This window comes from Spermophilus citellus (assembly GCF_964194105.1).
Source record: "Spermophilus citellus genome assembly, chromosome: 4".
In the NCBI taxonomy this organism is placed as follows: Eukaryota; Metazoa; Chordata; class Mammalia; order Rodentia; family Sciuridae; genus Spermophilus; species Spermophilus citellus.
This window is the reverse complement of record NC_138185.1, coordinates 104765991-104787091: the sequence shown is the minus strand read 5'-3', so window position 1 is coordinate 104787091 and position 21101 is coordinate 104765991. Positions and strand designations below refer to the sequence as shown.

Below are 21101 nucleotides of genomic sequence, written 5' to 3'. Positions count from 1 at the left end.
CACCAATGATGTAGATGGAAGTGATCAAGTACATAATGCTCAAACAGATACACAGTATTTGCATTGTATAGCCATGGGTGAGTTTGGAGGGAAAAAATACTATTTTTTATCATAGACATAGTCAATGAAACTCATTCTAGTTCATTAAAACAACTTACATGTCAAAAATAAGATTTTAGGAACTATGTTTGTGAAGGATAGGAAAAGAGATTTTATGTAGAAGGAAGGTATCCTTCTCAGCATTAGTCTGACCTGAGAAAAATCTGAGAAACAACCTGGGAGGCCCAAAGAAACTGAAATTAGATAAAATTTGCTTTTTCATAATCTTTGGTTGCAAAGAATCTAGCTGGAATGTAGACTGCTGGGCTTACCTGCTGAAGAAGAGTCAGACAAGATAAAATGAGTCATGATGATAGTTTGGGCCCCATAAATCACAAGAACTCAGAGCTATTAGGAAGGCATCCCCCACCAGACTCCTGGATTGTTTGGCCATTCTCAGAATCAAATGTCCTCCTTGTCATGACCAAACTTTGAGCCATCATACTGCCACCTCAAATTATGTGACTTTAGACAAGTAATTTGAACACTGAAGACAGCATCAGGGGCTGGGGTTGTGGCTGAGTGGTAGAGCACTCGCCTAGCATGTATGGGGCACTAGGTTCTATCCTCAGCACCACATAAATGTAAAATAAAGATATTGTGTCCATCTAAAACTAAAAAAATAAATAAATATTTAGGAAAAAAAGACTCAGCATCTTCATCTATAAAGCTGACTTGAAACACCTACCTTATCACAAGACTGAGAATTAGATAAGATCACAAAGATGTTATGGTTATATTAGCCAGCACACAGTAGACACTCAGGACATGTAAACTGACTCAGTTTCTGAAGATGAAGAGCTTACCTAGACCATCTAGTAGATATTAGTAAGCCTAAGAGCTGAATGCAGCATTCCCCAAAATTCTTCATTTTTCCTTGAAGTCACAAATCTATATCCTTATTTTGTGTGAGAGCCTATTATGTGATAATAACAAAAGGTAATCCATTAGAATATTTTCTTAGCTTCTTCCCTTTTATGGTATAAAATAAAGCTGTCAAAATATATTCCCCTTTAGCTAACAGTCTGATTTTGCTCTGAATTCATATTGGTACAGATGGCCTTAAGATCAGGGGTATTGTATATTGTATTCACTTTGACAGTTTTTACAGTTGAAGGTGGTCTCAAGAAACAAATCAATGTACTGACTTGACAATTAATTCTGGCTAAAAAGGAAATATAGTTTCCTTGAAAAATTGGTTTAATTTTTATATTCAAACTTACATGCCCCTTGACCTGCTCTTATCAGTGAAGGTTAAACAGAGGGCACTGGGTCACAGCATGCTGGACGTGACTAATTAAATAAGGGCTGAACCAAGAAGGTGTCACTGCTTGATTTACAGGAAGAAAGCCCTCCTGAAGTCTCTTTGGAAAACTTTTTTTTTCGGTCTTGGGGCAGTGAAACGGAGACAGAAGACACTCTTAAAATTTTGCAGTCATTTTGTTTAAGTAATAACACTTGAAGGGCTGTTTGACCCGCTGTTAGACAGAGTGAATTCATTGAAACTTCCACGCCACAATATAGCTGAACTGGTTCAAGCCCACCGAGACCTCAAATCAAAAGATGAGTTTAACCACTGCCTTTTCCCACAGGCAGACCATGGTGCTTCATTCCAGTGTGGGCTGCAAGTGTATTCTGTAGGCTTCGCCTCTCCCCTTTGCCCTCCTGTCGTTCTGTCTGTTTGACATGTTTATTAAATAGAAGCTCCAGGCTGCACAGGCAGACTCAGACTCTCCTCCTGAGTCTCCCACAGCCGACAGCCCTTTGCCTGTCTGGAGAAAGGATCCCAGAAGCCTCATAGCTGAGGGGCTTCCTGATTTGGGGCAGATTTTTTTTGTTTTGGTTTGATTTTTTTTTATGTTCTTTTGGGAGCCTTCAGTTTATACAGGTATTTATTTGAATTGTTCATATTTGTTTCCTGTTTGAATATAACTAATTAGGAATATGTTTATCTCTATCACAAGAAAATATTTCTTTAGAAAGTATTAGAAGTTAGGTAAGTGGTACAGTTACAGGTGAATTTTAGTATTGTAATTTTTTCTAAATTTTCTACCTTGAAAATATTTGTATAATGAGAAAAACTAAGTTTTTAAAAATGGAATAAATAACCATACTTTAGAGAGCTAACATCTTGCTCCACGTTGGGAAATCATTTGCTCTGCTATGCTTTATTTTCTGTTCCTTGTTAGGTTAAACATTGCATTTATTATTGTCATTTATTAGAGCAAAAACCCCTGAACTAAACTGTTAAGCATAGTACTAGAGAAATAATGACCACTTTTCCAGCCCCATGGCACAAAATGCACAGCGCCCAGTCTCTCTATGTGATTTGCAACCCTTTCTCTCCCTGGGCTGGGGATTCTAACTGCTCCTTGTCTTTGTCAGTCTATTGTAGGGGCAGAGGGCTTGTCCCTTGCATTCCGACACATGGCCAGCTCCCTGCTGGGCCACTGCAGCCAAGTCTCCTGTGAAAGCCTCCTCCATGAGGTCATCGTCTGTGTGGGCTACTTCACTGTCAACCACCCAGATAACCAGGTAAGAGGCCCTGGAAAGTTCCTTAGACTGCTTCCCTAACACGGAGAGTGTGAGGTATTGGAGTGAGAAAAGGCAGGCTAGCCTGCTGGAACCCATCCGCCCTGTAAGAACCCCTTTAACCAGGCTCTAGGCATAGGTCTGTAATTTCAACTCTTCAAAGAGTTTTGATCAGCATTAGGTTGCACCAGGCCTCCTCTTAGGGATTTTAAAAACAGAATCTTTTAAATAAAATATTCTTAATTCACACAGAAGCGTCTACTCCTTTACCATGACCACATAGATTATGATACTCTAGCCACCATTTTTTGTTGTTGTTGTTTTGATAAGGTAGTTTTTGCATCTTTCAGCTTGGATCATTTTATAAAACATATTAGTCTGTTGCCTTATGAAAACATTCTTGGCTCTTGGTTTCTTCCTAGATGTTTAGAAGCTTCCAAGTTGGTAGACAGCTGACTGAGAGGGCAGGATGTGGGCCTCGTTCCTTAAATTGCCAGAGTAATTCTGCTTTTAACTGATTTATTTGGTTTCTGAGCAAGATTTAACATGTAGATAGGGTTCTGCTGCTTTATGAAGCTGGAGAATCTTTTACACAGTTTGTAAAATAATAATAATAAAGTACCTTATTTAGTTTTGAAACAAGAGTTAAGGCATAATGTATCAGAGGGAAATTTCTGGCAACTTAATTTATCTAACCGCTCCCCACCCCACATACAACAAGCTTAATTGTATAGATTGTAACTAAGAGAAAGATTTCTGAACGACCCCTTAACTTTGCTCTAAGCTTAATAAAGTTTATTTTAGGCAAATCTCAAACAGTTGTTTACTAGGTTTATCAGCCTACAGTAAACTAGACCAGGGCAAGAGGAGAGGAGATGGTTGTACTGCCAGAGCCAAGTACAAGGAGAAGCCGCACATTGAGAACTGACATTGCCTGCCTGACACGGAGGAAGGGTAGAAAAAAACAAAACAAGCTCGAGAATTTGAAATCACAGCCTCCTGGGTACAAAGGGTCACCAAGTCCTATGTTTTATTTCACAGATGACTGTTGATGCTTCCAGTACTGACCCTGAGTAAGCACAGGGCAAATTGCATAGTCAGTGTACTCCCTTGAAGAAGGTTCAGGAATATTCAGTCCATTTTATTTTATTTTTTAATTTTGTGTTTTTGTTATGGCTTCTTGCTTTTGGTACCAAGAATTGAACTGACAGGTGCTTTACCACTGAGCTACTTTTTATTTTCTATTTTGAGAAGTTTTGCTAAGTTGCTGAGGTTCTCACTAAATTGCTGAGACTGGTCTTAAATTTATGATCTTCCAGCCTCAAGCCCCCCAAATTGCTGGGATTACAGGTACAGATTATAGCCACTGCACCCAGCTATTCAGTCCATTTTAGAAAGGTATTCCCATTGTTAGAATATGACAGATCTAGGCCCTTACTGGAAAAATTATCATACATAGAATGTTTCCTTTTCTCAGACCCTGTTATCAGGAGGACAGATGGAAACTCTTTTTCACCTCCCACCCTGGGAACACTCAGGCAGTGTCCTTCCTTGGGAGGTGTTTTGTCCATTCTGTGGATCAGGCCCAGCAGATTCAGTTTGTTATAAGCTGCTCTGGGAAGAAGAATTGTGGGAAATTTCCCCTGTGGACTTCTCTCTGTGTGATTCCATCCATTCAATCTACTAAATTGCAGTTTTATTTTCCTTTAAAGTTTGTATTTTATTTTTCTGATTACAAAAGTGTTCCGTATTTATTGTGAAAAATACAGGACAAATGTAAAGAATACAATGGGATCATAGTTATTCTTGACCTCACTATCTGAGATAGCCGCTATTTTTAGCTAAAGCAGGTTCCCTTCCAGTTATATAAAATGAATAATTTTGCATAATTGAAGTCATACTGTACATGTACTTATGTTCTTGGTTCTGTACTTTACATTATACCAGAATCACTCTTTGTGAACATCTTTCTTTGTGGTGCTGGGGAATCAAAACCAGGACTTCATACATACTAGGCAAACACTTCTACCACTGAGCCATATCCTCAGTCCATGAATATCAATTTTTGATGGCTTCATGGCTTTATCTTATATGGACATTTGTGGTTTACCTAAGAATTTCCTGTTTTATACTTAAATGGTTTACTATATATCGTGACATTCTACTGCACTTATAAAGAGCTAATTAATTTGCATGTGTGATAATATTTGACTCTACAGTTCTGCAGCAAAAAAAGTTCAGTTTTTGTTTTTGTTTTGTTGTTGTTTTGTTTTTTAGTACCAAGGATTGAACCCAGGGGCATTTATCCACTGAGCCACATCCCCAGCCCTTTTTTATTTTTTATTTTGAGACAGGGCTTCAGGAAATTGCCAAGTCTAGCTTTGAACTTGTGATCCTCCTGCACCACTGGGATTATAGGTGTGCATAACAAAAGTTCAGTTCTTTTAGTGCATTTCATGTTAGAGATAATTTAAAACTTCTTGCATGAACCAAATCTGTCGTGATAAGCTGATAGAACTCAGAATTCTGTGGGATTCTGAGAGTTTTTCTGCTAATCTTGGATCATAGATTATGATCCTGCTGGATCATAGACTTATCCTCTCCTTTAGATAAAATACATACTTTGAGTTCTTGCCAGAGTGAAAAGGGACCAGGATCAGGGGAGTCATATTTGAAGATGGCACATTAGACCTGAATTGACCAGGTGAGAAAGTGATGACTGTTCATGTTGGGAAAGGGGAAGAACATGAAATGTGCAGAGAGAGCATTAGGCAGTATGAGGACACGGAGGAGAGTGAAACCCTATTGCTTGTCCGTTGGGGAAGAAGATGCAGTGAGGTTTAGAGATCATTGTGAGAGGTGAGCTCACTTTGAGGAAGAAATTAGAAAGGTTAAAAAAAAAAAAAAAAACAGACTTTGTATTTCAACATCTTGCCTCCCAGAAGGACTGAACACTAATCTGGACATACACTTCTGGTTTGGGAGAAAATCAGAGAAGTCAGTGCAGTTCTGGGGCAAGTGCTAAAATGCAACAACCTATAAGAAGAATGAACATGATAGAAAGTTCTCTAGAGAAGCAATAAGAAACTGATAGAGAAGATAGTAACTTCAAAAAGCTGAAACACTGCACCTTTTAGAGATGCTTTTACTAGGTGTATTATAGTCATATGATACTTCCCATCTGTTGGCTCTTACACCTCATTAACACTTCAGTGAGGTTGTAAATAAAGAAATTATTTCTGTTTCAAGCAGGTGAGAAATTGAGTTTGGTTGGTTGGTAGGTTGGGTTTTATTTTGATTTTTTTTGTTTGATTTTTTGTGTTTTGTTTTGTTTTGTTTTTTGTTTTGGTGCTAGGGATTAAACTCAGGGTTGATATATTACTCAACTACATTCCCAGCCCTTCTTATTTGTTGAGTCAAGGTTTTGCTGAGTTGCTGAGGCTGACCTCAAACTTGTGATCCTCCTACATCAGCCTCCAGGATCACTGGGATCACCCAGCTAGGAATTAAGGTTCAAAGAGGTGAATTAAGCTCCCTGAAATGTCATGGAGAATTGAAAGATCGACTAGAATCCAGGTCTTGCTAAACACAAGTCATTGTACTTTTCATTTCATCTTACATTGCTTAAGAAACTCAGATGTGTCACCAATGATTGCTGAAGTATATCTTGATGTCAGGAGTGTCATGTGTAGAATATGATGTAGTATATGATGCCTATTCATATACTGAGAAACTGCAATCTGCCCTCTGGATGCTGATATGGAAGTTTCTGGGGCATATGTGTATGACTTGCTCAGGAGACTCACAGATTATAGGAAAGTGTAAATAAATGAGTGATTGAGTACAGAGAGCACAGTTTAGCGAATAGAAGGCCTGGGTTCTAGCCCCAGCTCTACCATTAGCTGTGTGATCTTAGATAAATCATTTCATCTCTTGAGACTTGAGCGTTGTTGACTGTGCATAGAAGTGGATTGGCTCTGGAAATGGACAGTGGTGAGGGTTGCACAACATTGTAAATATACTTAATTCCCCTGAATTTTAGGGCTAGAAATGTTTGAACTGGAAAATTATGTTATATATACTTTACACAGAAAAAGAAAGGAAGGAAGAAGGAGGAAAGTTATACTAGATGATCTCCCTATTGAGTCTATGACATTTGAAAGACTGAGACTGGAATCACAGACTAACATTCTGATCTCATGGGTATTCCACACCCTTTTGTGGCTTTTCAAATCCTCCTGACCCTATTCTAGATCCTGTCAGCACCAGACAGATTAATGGCAGCTTGTCATTAAAATTTGTGGCAGCTTATCATTAAAAGCTCTGTAGATCTTGGCTATCCCAATATGAATGGAAGGGAACCATTAACAGACAAGCAGAGGCTTCTTACAGGTGAGTTGACAGTTGCCATACTCTGAATCCATCTTCAACCACAGTTGGTTTCACCTGCACAGGAAGGCTGTGCTCATTAGCCCAGGACTGGACTCCAGGCCAATCAGGCTGTGTGATGAGGAAAATGTATAGCAGATCGCCTCAGCTTGTTGCAGTGGTAACTTCTCATATCCAGTAGAGTTGGGAAGTTTTCTGTAACTAAAAAGCTGGTTGTTTGCTTTCATTTAAAAAAATTGTTTTCTTAAATTCCCTTTCTACTCCCCAACCAAAACCCAGTTATTCATTAAGCAAGCATTTGCTGAGGGGACATGGTAAGTGTAGTTGTAAGCTCTCACCCTACCTTCGGCCACAGATTCATGGAATCTTCATCCTGGAAGGGTTCTGGCAAAGCCCAGCCTCACCACTAGCAGTCCAGTTTGTACCCCCTTTCCACTCCACTTATGTTCTTATGTTCATACACACACACACACACACACACACACACACACACACACACCTTTACTTTATTCACTTATTTATATGCAGTGCTGAGAATCAAATCCATTGCCTCACACATGCTGGGCAAGTGCTCTACCACTGAGCCATAACCCCAGCCCCTGGAAGTGAATTTATTTAGCCTGATGCCACTTTCTCTAAATCAGAGGAATTCCATTGGAGAAATTATGATGCTCAGTTCAATTAATGTTTCTGTGTCATTAGTCAGGAGTCATGTTAATTTCCAGGGTCTGTTTATTCACAGGGGAACTCTTAATTTCCTACTGGGGAAACAGCCTGTGTCTTAAAAGACAGGGGTTCCTGAAATCTTGCTGCAGCCTAAGTCTGCTTGATTAGGAAACTGCTTTACATAAAGGATTGGCATTTTTTATTTGCCCCACTTAGTCTATTAACTTGAAGGGCTGAGCCCCATAATATCAAGGATGACTTCAGAAGAGAAACCTAGATAATAAAAGGAATGCCATTGTTGATGGAACCAACCTTGTGTTTTCTATAGGGTTTTGCAGTTTCTAATTAAAATGTTGTTTTAATCAAAAGCTTCCTTGTATTTTATGGCACTTTCATGACTCTTTCTAAATTCCTTCCCATTTAATTATTAAAATGAACATAATTAGTATATGCTGTCAGCCCTTCACTTTATTTACATTTTGTATTGGATAATTAAATATGGGCTGATAATTAAATTAACTTGAATGACAAAGTATTCAACTGCCTGCATATTACTGTATTGGGAATAAGCACCTTTGCATATTCATTTGGTTAGTAACTGCTTTTTTCATTTGGAAAGGGCCCTTAGATTCTATTGGAGCTGTAGTCTTGTGGTAGTTGAAAGGAAAGGATCCTATTAGCCCACCAGCCTCATTCAGCTTGTCTTTAGTGAAGTCTGTGCTGATCATGTAATCATCTGCTCTGCACTGTGCCAAAGACTCTTAAATGCTTTAGTTTTCTGTCTGTAAAAAGAGTTAGGCTGGCCAGGCAGTGGTGTATGCATATGATCCCAGGCATCAGGGAAATTGAGACAGGAGGATCACAAGTTGAGGCTTAGACTCAGCAACTTAGAAGACCCTGTCTCAAAAATTTAAAAAGAGCTGGGTATGTTGCTTGGTGGTAGGACTCCCATGTCTACAACCCCCAATAGTTTTTTTTTTTTTTTTAAAGGCCAGGTGCTTGGAAGGAGGGCAGGAGGATGCCAAGTTCGAGGCCAGCCTTGGCAACTTAGTGAGACCCTGTCTCAAAACAAAAAGGACCAGGGATGTAGCTCAGTGGTACTACACCCTTGGGTTCAGTCCTCAGCACTGAAGAAAGAAAAAGGGGAAGGAAGGGATGGAAGGAATAAATCAGCATGGTTTGAGGGGCTTACCTCCAAAGGTTTTTTCCTCAAATGTTATGTCAGAGTACCTTACTGCAGTACCTAAAATAGTGTATGAGCCCTGTGGTCACTATTTTCCCTTTATCCTTTATTTTTCTTCACTCATTTATTACCCTATGATGTTTATTTATGTGTCTTCTACCCCACTAAATTAATTGTAAGTACCTTAAGGGCAGGTCTTTGTTGCCAATGCCTGGCAGTTCTGGGCTCTTAGAAGTTACCTAATAAATATGTGTTGAATATTAGGGGTGGAAATGACACAAGTCTCTCCTATGTATAATAATATAGAAAAGGTTAAAATGGCCCTAGATTTTGAAAGATGCCTTACTTCAGTTTTATTGACCAGATCTCCTGGAACTGACTTTTGGCTAAATGCTAACTTTAGCCATCTCTTTGGCACTATAATTTAATCTATTCTAAAATAAATATGTTGATTTAAGGTTTTTTCTGGAACCAGTAGATTTGAGATCCAAAGGAACAGTGGCCAGTCCTATGTGTGAGAAAATGGCAATGTGCAAGGGAAGCTTTGAAGGCAGAGTTGGGTGTACCTCCCAGCACCTCCTTCTACTCAGGGTATTTGGCCTTGGGCAGTTTATCCAGAGTATTGCTTTCCCCAGCTATAACAGAGACAAAAGTCCTACTCACAAGGTTGTTGAGAAGATGACATATCCTTCTTACAGGTCCCAAGTTCATTCTACTTGCACTGAGAGTAGATGCCTTTGAGGTCTTTGCTCCCCAGATTGGTAGCATTATCACAAAAAATCTACTCTGATGTTTTATGCATTGGTTTGAGAAAAAAATTTTTGGCAAGTATGTCCAACTCTAAGCAAGCACACAGTGGGAAAATCTACAATTAAAGTTATAAAATCACCATATCATTCATTTTAATAATAAGTTTTCTGAGGGCTTTTCAAAATATATTCCTTAAATCTCTAAACATATAGTTCCTTTGGGAATGTGCAGTCTACCATCAGATGCACACTCCTAGCTAGAGAACTAGTGTTTTGGGGTCCTGGACAGGTCTGTGCTCTTGTAGCCTGATGAGGGGAACCTAGGCTCTGGAGCCAGGCAGACCAAAGTGCTAGTCCAGCTGTACCTCTTACCAGCCCTGTGATCCTGAATAAACCACTTGCCTTCATGGTACCTATTTCTTCATCTATAAAATAGAGATCATATTAATGACACCTCATAGGATTGGTGTACAAAGTATATTAGATCACTCACCTAGTGATTAGCATATTCCCTTACCCAGAACAAATGGTAACTCATCATTGTTGAAATTATCATTGTCTGCCTCCAGATTCCCTGTACTTAATGAGGAAAGTCTTTGAGTATCCATTCCAATCAGCTCTGGCACTGACTGCCACCTTAAGTAAGCCACTCTGCTGTTAGAGCATGTTTTCCATCTATTGAGAAAATGGAAAAAGCTCCATGCGTCCCCTGCCTACAAGGTTCCTCTGAGGACCCAGAAGATGTAAAAGTACCAGGGGATCTTCCTCTTGCAGGGTCTCTGGGTTGTCACTCGACATTCTTCTCTGACAACAGCCACCAAGGGGCTTGGTAGAGTCAGTCTGGCTATGGCCAGCTGCCAGCTTCCTTACCAAGGAGCACGCCTGGTTCAGCTGAACATACCTGACAGGTGATAAACATATGCTTGTCTGGAAGACAGTGAAGGAGAATCTCCACTCACCACCTTGGGCTGCAGAAGTAGGAGGGAGGGAGACCTCACACCCAAATAATTCTCTTCTGTATGGGTGATGGCTAAACTAAAACCACACCACAGAGATAACTCAAAGGTGCACTGAGATTGCATTAGGAAGAGAAACTGGAAAATGGCTCACATGAATCAATGTGAACATTTAATGGGCCTTAATTGGAACCTTATCCTACTATATACTTAAAGCAGAGAGATGAAAGCAGAAGAAATCTGAGAGACCATTTATTTCACTTGAGAAAGCAGTAAACTGAAACTACAAAAAGATTTGACTACTATTATATTTTTATGATTAAATAAAATTGTCATAGACTAGTGCTGGCGAGCCCATAAATGCTCCATGGAATGCATCCATGGTCTCTGGCAGCTGTTAGGTTGTGACCAGAAAACCTTTCGGTCCATGCTCTGCATATGTTAACCCACTGTTTTCGCACCACCCGGGAGCTTCATAGTGAAGAAAGTTTGTCCCCAGTTCTCCTATAGGCGAGTCCAAAGCTCCTTGGAATGTTTGTATTTTAAAGCATTATTAAATATTGTCTATCCTCTTATATACATATCCTGCATACTCTTTCCAGTTTGGTGTGTGTGTGTGTGTGTGTAAGTGATCAGTTCTCTTTTCTTAAAGAAGCTGAATTAGAAAATCAGAATAGGTATTAATTGAGAATTTTAAGTTGTCATATGTAGTGACTTTTTTCATTCTTTCATAAGAAAAAAATGCCTTCTATGTTCTTCCTCTTTTACCATATTTAAATGTTGTACCTGGAGGTATGGGCTGCACAGAATACATCTGTGTGTGAATGCTCATAGCACAGGATTATGTGATTTCTGCAAACTCACAGGCCTTCAGAGATCATCTAGCCCAACTGCTCTCATGGCCAGAAAGGATAAGGACTTGGTGCAGCTCACTGGAATTGGGCCTCCCAGTGCATTATTCAGTGTTTTTTGTGACCCCCCCCCCTTCACCTTACCCACCCACTCCCCAGTGGCATAGATAATGCAAATACATAGAAAATCTAAAATAGAGTAATCCCTCAAATCTATGATGATACATTTAGTCTATACAAATTCCAAGGTCAGTGCTCTATAGACAGGGCTTTTTCTCAAGTGTAAATTAAAATGGAAACAGCACTTTTGAGTAGAGTCCCTGGCAAATTGTAGAACCTGTGGTTCTTAGGTTTGGCCAAGTGTTTAAGATAATCTCGCCTAGCTTTCTTGTGCTATAGGATGTGTTTGAAGGAAATTTAAAACATGGTTCTTTTAAGGGGTTACTCTTTTCCTTACGGAATAAACACATGAAAGAAGGAAAAATGCTCCAGCCTCAAATAGAAAACTGGAAGGTGACCTGTTCTTGGGGAAATGCCAGTATTATGAGCTTGGTGTCCTCATGAGCACCCTTTCTACTCTCATTTATGAACTTTAGCTAAATGCCCACCCTGTGTCAAACCATGTTCTGGAAGATGCAGAAATGGATACATCCCAGAGCTCGTCCTGTGGAGTCTGTAGCCCAGAAACAGTGCCATCAGTGCTGAGACTCTTTCCTTCCTTCAGCAAACATTTAATGAATGCTTGCAAATGCCAGACACTGTTCTAGACATCCAGGATACAGTGCAAAGCAAAATAGACAAAATCCCTGCTTCTGGTTGTTTGTTTCCTGGGGCAAAGCAGGGGACAGATGATAAACACACTTGGATCTATGCAAGAGGTCCCTCTTGGAAAATGTTGCACCTGAGTTGATTCCTGAAAGTGAAATAGAGACTTACTGTGTAGCGAGTTAGGAAAGACATTGGAGGCATAGGAAAGAAACTGAGCATAGTAACTGAATGTAAATAGCCTGACACTTACCAGGACTACAAGCTATTTTATTCTGACTGGAGCTCAGCATATAGGGGAAAAGCAAGAGCTAAGACTAAAGAGGCAGGCAGGGCCAGGGCCTGAGGGACCTGTGTGCAAAACTAGAACTTGGGGATGATCCTCTAGAAGATGAGGAGCCTCTAAATGTTACTGGGAAGAGGAGGATAGGAAGCCTGTGTCAGTGTCACCTCCACTATGTAGAGAATGGGTAGGCGAGCAGTGGGTCTCCCCACTGAAGGCCCAGTACTAGGAGCAGTATCCCTGGTTCTGAAGCATTTATTCTCCTTTGCAGGAGTAGAATGAAGGGACCTGGATAGAGCCCCTTTTCATGTCTCTCTGCTAGTAGCACCCTGACACGGCCTACTTCTCATAGGAAGCTGGCTAGAAGCCTTTACAGTTTCTCTGCAGGGGCCCAGCAGGACACAAGCAGAGCCCTGTTTCTCTCGGATCATTAGTTTCCAGAGCATGTGAGAGGCCAAGCCCCCAGCCACTGGCTTTAGCCTCCAATGACACTAGCTGCTGCCTTCCCTCCTTCCCTTCTCTGTCTCTCATCCTTCGTCCTCACTGCTCTGCTGCTACTAGATAGCAATGAATCCTGGGACCACCAGGAAGAAGGTTACTGCTCCAAGGCCTCCCTCCCACACAGTCTGCCAAGATCTGTGCATTTACTCTCAGCCTAAAAGTCATATTATGAGAGAAGCCAGTTTGGGAGGAGAAGAATTTGCTTGCAGTGCTGGACAAGAGAATATTTGTGTTTCTTTGCTCTAATTTTTATTCCATGATGAGGGGCATGCCGTTTTCTTTATATAATACGTAGAGGTCCCCGGCCTCAAGGACCCTTTTGTCATATTGCTTCTGTCCTAGGCCTCTGCTCCAGGTGTGACAAACTAAGCAATGTGGAAGAAGTGCTTGGCCAGAACACTACGAGCCTGGCCGCCACAGCTGCTGCCTCTTGAACATTGCAGCAGGGCTAGTTTTGTGGAGAAGAATGCAACGACGGACGACTTTGTTTCTACTCTACTAGAAAAATATTCTTTGTTCCAATGATTTACAAACTCTCTCAGCTGTCTCTTTTAATGAATTTAGATGTCTAGACACCTATTTTTGCCCCTCTGTTGAGGACATTTTGTCTCTGACAAGAAAAGGAAAAAAACAAATCAAGAATTCATCAGTTTAAAGAATTTGCCTTAGTGAGATTTAACTATTTGCATTCATTTCTGTCTGGCTCCACACCCCATTCACCCTGCCACACTGGCCCACCAAACTGGTTTAGTCTTAAGTTTGACAGACTATCTCTCAATGTGTGCTGAAAGAAACTGCTGTGGCCCCACCACCCTGCCCCCACTACCTATACCATTGTGCCAAGAGGCCAGTGGCTCAGACAGGGTGCTGCCCAAAGTACCCATCATCTGTCCTAACAAATTCAAAGATGGCACTATCTAAGGACCTTGAAAGACTTGGGATGAGCAGGCCAGGGCACTGGTGTGGTGGTTCAAGCTGCAGGAGTCAGGTGTGAGAACCAACATTCATTCATTCATTCATTCATTCTCCCAAATAGTTAATGAAGGGGCTGGGGATGTGGCTCAAGCGGTAGCGTGCTCGCCTGGCATGCGTGCGGCCCGGGTTCGATCCTCAGCACCACATACCAACAAAGATGTTGTGTCCGCCGAGAACTAAAAAATAAATATTAAAAAAAAAATTCTCTCTCTCTCTCTCTCTCTCTCTCTCTCTCTCTCTCTCTCTCCTCTTTCACTCTCTCTTTAAAAAAAAATAGTTAATGAACATCTATCATTCATCAGGAACTATGTTAGGTACTATGACACAGACTGGTGATGCAGCAGTGAATAAAAAGGACATATAGCCCCTATCCTCATACAGTGTATATCCTGCAGACTATTAAAGACTGAGGATTCACATCAGTCTGTCTTTACCTAAACTATTATGTTTCCGGAGCAAGGCTGGGTATGGTTGTTTTCTGGTCAATGATAGAAACAGGGCTAGGGTCCCAGTAACATAAGTCTTGAGAAACTTGGCAAGGGGCCTTATAGAGGAAAAAATACAGAGCTTTTTAAAACCATTGATGGAGTCCCCTTAAATAAGGAGAAAATTCAGATTTTTCTTCTGACTTTTAGATCTTAGTAAAATCGGCAGATTGAATGTAAATAGGTAAAATAGAACATGAGTGTTTTCTGTTGTGTTTGTTTTGCTTGTATGTGAGCTCTAGAGAGCTAGGGATTTTACTTATAGAACACTGTGGTTGAACTTTTATATAGGTAGGGGGTCAAGAAACTGCTACAGAGCCTTTTTCTAGTTTATTGTTTAGTGTCATGGTTTTGATATGGTTAGGGAATAAACTGTTCTCATAAGTGAATTTTGCAGGTAGTCAAAACATAAATATGTGTCTAAAACACAAATATGTGTCTAACATTAACTATTTTCCATCTTTTTTTTATAGTTTTAGATGACAAGCATGCCTTTATTTTATTTATTTTTTGTGTGTGGTACTGAGGATCAAACCCAGTGCCTCACACATGCTAGGCAAGTGCTCTGCCACTCAGCCCCAGCCCCAGCCTTATTTCCAATCATTTTTAAGAAATATTATATACTTCCTGCCATTATAAACAAATTATACTTAATATAATATATATTTTTGGTACCTTATGAAGTGCTTTCCTATTACAATGTTAGGTACACGAGGATTATCATGTATGTGGAAACAAATTTTAAAAGTGTAGAGTACTAAATAAAGGTAATTGGTTATAATAATAAGATATTTTATTACAATATAGTTTGTTCTCAAACCAACTGAAAAGGGTAGAGATGTTTACTCTTACATTATGGTTCCAGGCAACTTTCTGAATTCTCATTTCTGCTTGAAATAATTTTCATTCCCACCCTTTCACTTATTCATGTCAGTCCATTTTCTTCCTCTTGTCAGTTTACCAGTTTGTCTCCAGCAGTCTTCTTTTTAATTTGCTGCTTCCAAGATCCTGGAGACAAGAAGACCCTCTTGTACTAGACTTGGTTCTAAAATGTGAATTGGTAGACTGAGTTAGAGTTTGCAGAACTTCGCTGTGAATAACTGGTCTGGATTTTGTGGAAAAACAGTGCAGTCTCAGGATGTCTCTGACTTGCTCAGTGTCTCCCCCCAGGTTTGGCCAGAATGGACGCTTAGTAAATACTTGATGAATAGACTGATCTTCTGCTCAGAGGTCTGCCTCCTCCTTTCCTGGCTTTTGACTTCATTCCAGGTGTTCCCAGTTGGAAAAAGGGAGTCTTCAAAGGGGACAGGAGAATTATGCTATTTTCCATTTATGTAATATGATGGGCCATGCTAGCCACTCTCTATGGAGTAAATGGGACAGCTATCATTTTATAGATGGGAAGTCTTCAAACTCTCTCTAGGCTGCTTGCATTCTGGACCAGAATGCAAGACCTATCAGTACCCTACTTCCACTTTCCTTTTTTTTTCTGTTTTATATTTAGCTTTTTGGCAAAACTGTACCAAGACCACACTAAGTATTCATATTATTAATATATTTTATACAACAGCATTTGTTTCAAATTTTTAAGACCAGAGGCTAGACATTTAGTGGTAACTGCCTCTTACAATTGCTACACTTATGGCAAGGATTTTGCTCTTGTGGTTCATTCAGAGACCTCCAGAGTACTACAGATTGAGAGAAGGTGTGGAGTCTCTCATTTGTACATTTGGATTCATCACCAGATCAAGAATTCCAGACAAAGTATCTCAGACTTCACCTGTAGACCATGAAATATGGTGGGGATTCTCAACACCTTCATAAACTGCCTGTCATTACCAGAATAAAAACTACAAAAAGACATACATACACATTGGGAAAAAAACTAATAAAGAGGGGCTGGGGATGTGGCTCAAGCGGTAGCGTGCTCGCCTGGCATGCGTGCGGCCCGGGTTCGATCCTCAGCACCACATACCAACAAAGATGTTGTGTCCGCCGAGAACTAAAAAATAAATATTAAAAAAAATTCTCTCTCTCTCTCTCTCTCTCTCTCTCTCTCTCTATCTCTATCTCTATCTCTATCTCTCTCTCCTCTCTCATAAAAAAAAACTAATAAAGATAATTGTAATCAAAGAAGCACATTCCCTTCAGTGACTAAAAAACTGAAAGTGGTTAAACGTTTAATAAGAGTCAAGCCCCTGAAGTTGCCACAAGGACTTCCTACAGAGGAGAACATGAATAACACAGGCTTCAAGAGCACTAGGAAATTAGCGTGCAGTGGCATGGAAAACCTATGGGTCTGGAAACAATTAAGTCCTGATGCCATAGCAGCTTTAGATTTGAAAAGCAAATTGTTCTGGCTTGGTGGCACATACTAATCCCAGCTACTCGGAAGGCTGAGGCAGGAGGATCACAAGTTTAAAGATAGCCTTTACAACATAATAAGACTCTATCTTAAAATAAAAATATTTTTAAAAAGGGGTTGGGGGTATAGTTCAGTGAAAGAGTACTTTCCTGGCATATATGAAGTCCTGTGTTCAATCCCCAGTACCAGGGGGGGAAATTTTATTTAAAGATGACAAGAAAGTGTTTTCATTAAAATATACCTTAAAACCCCCAAATATGTATTTAAGACCAGATTTTCAGTTACTCAGAATCTATTGAGGCCAAAGGCAGATGACTGCACAACCATTGCAAGACAGTGTTCATTTTACATCACGTGTTCTAACAGTTCACTCCTGAGAATCTAGCCTTATCACCAACTGTTGTTCCTCTCTTTCAAGTTCTTATATCTGATAATTTGAGACAAACCCAGCACTGCATAGCACATAGCCAAGAACTCGTTATTTGATACTGAGCCAGGAAGAGTGATGTGTCTTTGAAGAAAGGCCTTTTGTGTTAGTTTAATCTGTATGTCAGTTGGTTTAGTCTGTTTAGAGTGGCAGTGTATCATCCTCATCTTCTTCTGACCTGGCAACATCATGCAAGAAGCAGACTGACAGCCAGTCATGGAAGTGAGCATAGGCCTGGTGATAGAGAGCTCTCTGCCCTGCATGGGCCTGGGAGGTAAGAAGATGCCCGCAGTCAGAGTCATGAGTGTTTTACATGCCTGACTTCACCAATGACTGGCTGAGGGACCTGGGACAAATGTCTTGAATTTTCTGAGTATAAGTTTCCTCCTTATAAGAGCATAATAATCCCTTTTTACCCATCTCAGAATTTAGCAACTCAGATGATGTAGGTAGAGGAGCCTCCTAAGTACTCTCTGGGATTTCTGCTGTGTTGTCTACTGCTGAGATTCTGGCAGTGAAATAGTCTAGAAGACTTTAAGTTCCTTCATACCACATGATATCAGTGTCACACACACCCACAAAAGAATGAAGGTCTTTTCTGGACCTCTCCTTTTAACCTACACAGGGATTTCTGAGTTGGTGCCCAGGACCCTGAGGATCCCAATCCCAAATTCCCTCTAGAGAAGGAGACAGCATCTCACAAAATCCATTCTTTATGAACTGGCTATACATACCTGAGGCAACAGAATGTAGATACCATGGAGGCCTCCAAGTCAGAAAATGACATCTGTGCCTCATGAGAAAAATAATGATATGATTCACCTACAAGGAGTGTTTTAACCAAGGGTTCTCTGTCACTTTACTTCATTCATTTACGTATGTCTGAGGATTTGCTCTGTGCCTAGCCCTCTAGCAGAGCAGCGGAGGACAGTTTCTGCCCTCTTGGAACTGGGGATTAAACTACATTCACTTAGATACATGGTGTCTGCCACCATATCCTTGAGTTGTAAACGAAAGGCTGTGCTTGGCTATGATGTCTAAGAAGACTTCTGGGCTTCAGGATTTCATTAAGTACTTCAAGGGAAATTTCATTCTGGGTATGAATCAGGAGCCCACAACACCAGCCTATTAGCTTTGACTCTACCTGCTGTTTTCAGATTGACAAATGTAGCACAACAGCCTCAAAACATGCACACACAGTAAGTTAAGCCTTTGTTTCTCTGTATCATTACCTGTATTTCTTGGATGGTGCTTATGTTGGGATTTTCTTTTCAGAGCTGTCAGAAGGCATTTCCTACTTTGCCACCACAAGATCCTGGCTGTCATCCCCAGCACTGTTTGCATAGCTCTTTCCTGTGCAGGCAGGGCCAGGGAGAGATCTTAGCAATGACATTTCAGGTGTCATGAAGCTTGCTGATAGGTCCCAACCAAAGAGGAGGGCCTGTCTCTGCCAGCCCCTCTACTCTAAAGAGGGATGGGGTAGGATGATAGAAAGTCTTCATTCATTAGGCCTTATACTGGGAGGAGACATGTAGTCCTAATACATGAGGATCAGACTCAGAATAGCAGAACTAGTGAGCCAACCAAATATTCATAACTAACATTGGTTTGTACTTTGTGGTCACAAACATTGTCTCATTAGATCCTCACCTAAACTTTAAAGGTTGCATCTACCTGTTTTTATAGAAGGATCTTGAGGCTCAAATGTTAAGTGACCATAGCGTGTCAGAACAGAGCCAGACTGAGAGCCCTCGCCAAAGGTCAGCACTCTTGAGCCTGTAGGTTCATGCTCTACAACCACTGAGAGCCAGTGACCCAGGAAAAGCCCCTGGACTCTGAAATGCATCTAGCTAGCCATGGCACCTTGCTAATAAAATCCCCTTCTGGGTGGTGATAAGAAATGAGTCAGAGCTGCACTATGAACTGAATGTGTTCTCCCAAAATTCATTTATTAAAGCCCTAGAATCCAGTGTGACTGTATTTGGATAGGGCTTTTAGGATTTAGTTAAGGATAAATGAGGTCATAAGGATAGACCAGTGGTACTGAGAAAAGGTCATTTGAGCACATGTTAAAAAGGCAACCATCCATAAGCCAGGAAGTGGGCCCTCCCCAGAACCTGATCATGCTAACACCCTCACTTCAGACTTCCAGCTCCAGAGCTGTGGGAAATTAATTTAAGCCCCCTAGTCTATGTTACTTTGTTATGGCAGGTCAAGCCAACTAACAGTCTAGTATTGAATGTTTGAGGGTTTTCCACTTAGGATTTCCAGGTGCCCAAATCTGATCCAACCTTTAATGTTCAGTGCAGCCCTCCTCATTCACCTAGGTAAGAGCAATCTCTTTGTCCCATGAGGCCCCCATGGGACTCCCTTAGCCTTCCCAGCCTCCTTTTATTATTGTCACTTGTGTACACAACTCATCTCCCTGAGAGTTAAAGCCTGATCCTTCCTATCATATCGCATCTTCATTCATGTGTTTAGGGAAGAAACTTTCTTTATTCTCTTTGTGTCTCTATAATATTAGTCTGTCACTTAGCACTGGAGACATTCAGTAAATGTCTGCTGAAGTTAGCCCTCCCTGGTTGGAGCCAGAGGCCTAGTGGGTGGCCAAGGTCAGCAGCAGATGAAAGAATCATCATGCCCACTTGTCTACTCAGATTCCTCTCCTTTTTCTTTCTTTCTTTCTCTCTCTTTTTTTTTCTTTAAACCAGATTCCTTTTCCTTCTTGGCAGTCAGTCCTCCTGGCCCTGTCTTTCCACCAGGTTATAGCACACATGGCCAGTATGCAGCTTTCTTTTTTCAAGTCACTGAGATTATAGGAGCATGACATGTGCCAGCTCCAGCTTTCCTTTTTCTAAAGCTACTACTTCCAGAATTATTACTAATTCTAAAAAAGAAGTATTAGTCATGGGTTTGTCTCTCCCTCCTCCACCCATTCCTACAGCCCCTCACCAGTGATACAAGAGAAAAAAATTGGTGGTCCACAGGGCATTTAGATAAAAGATGTCCTTCTTTGGAGACTATGAAATTATGACTTGTCTCTTCTTAGAAGACCAAAAGAAGAACCTGTATTATCTATGCTTTTTTCTTCAGTAAATGAACAAGAATGGCTCCAAGGAAGCCTTGAGGAATGCTCCTATGTACTCCACACAAAATGGAGACATTCTTCCCTCATCCTCCAGCCCAATCTTTCAAAAGCCCCTCAGGCAACTCTTTCTTGGGGCTTAAAGCCTAGAGCATCAAACTCAGGATGTTTGCATTCCTAGACTTGCTTCCCTGCCCCAAAAGGAAGTGCTTAGCCTAATTCAGTTGAATGTTCATGCCCATGACATCCACCTGCCACCCCTCTGCCACAAGCCCACATGAATTAGCCCACCACATCTCAGTGCTATAGCTTAGCCCATTCCTGGACCTCCTGATTCCATCCCTCCCACAATGTCTGAAATGTGATTCAAACGACATTACCAACTAGATGTTCCACTCTGGCTCACCGCCAAGCCCAGGAAAGGTAGAGGTCTTCCCAGCCCTATAGATTCCTTACATGTAACCTGGTTTTGTCATATGGTGGTCCTATGAGTAGAACTTCTTAGCTCCAAGGTAACGAAACTGCCTACATTCATTTGTGTCTTCTATAATCCGGAGGCTTAAAAATAGTGGCCTCTGGGAGGTCATCTCACTATACTGCTGTTGATATCTTTAAATTCACTCTGTATTCTGGCAACAGATAATTAGTCCTGCCCTCTGCTTCAGGAGGCCAAGTGAAGTAAGTTCTGGTGAATCTCTGACGTTCTCTGCTAATTTACCAAGAACCAGCAGTTGATGTCATGGAGTTATCATTGTGCCAGTGCCAGCCAGATTGGCCAGTTTAATATCTT

The 21101-nt window shown here is 40.8% G+C and overlaps 1 protein-coding gene across 10 annotated transcripts in view; it reads left to right on the top strand.

Moving 5' to 3' along the window:
• Positions 1-21101, top strand: part of SCAPER (S-phase cyclin A associated protein in the ER) — a 488938-nt gene that overhangs the window by 459662 nt on the left and 8175 nt on the right. For all 10 annotated transcript variants that reach the window (XM_081291797.1, XM_081291798.1, XM_081291789.1 and 7 more), the window contains one exon: positions 2485-2634. In XM_081291797.1, the coding sequence (XP_081147923.1) occupies positions 2485-2634 (150 nt within the window). The remainder of the gene's footprint in view (positions 1-2484; positions 2635-21101) is intronic.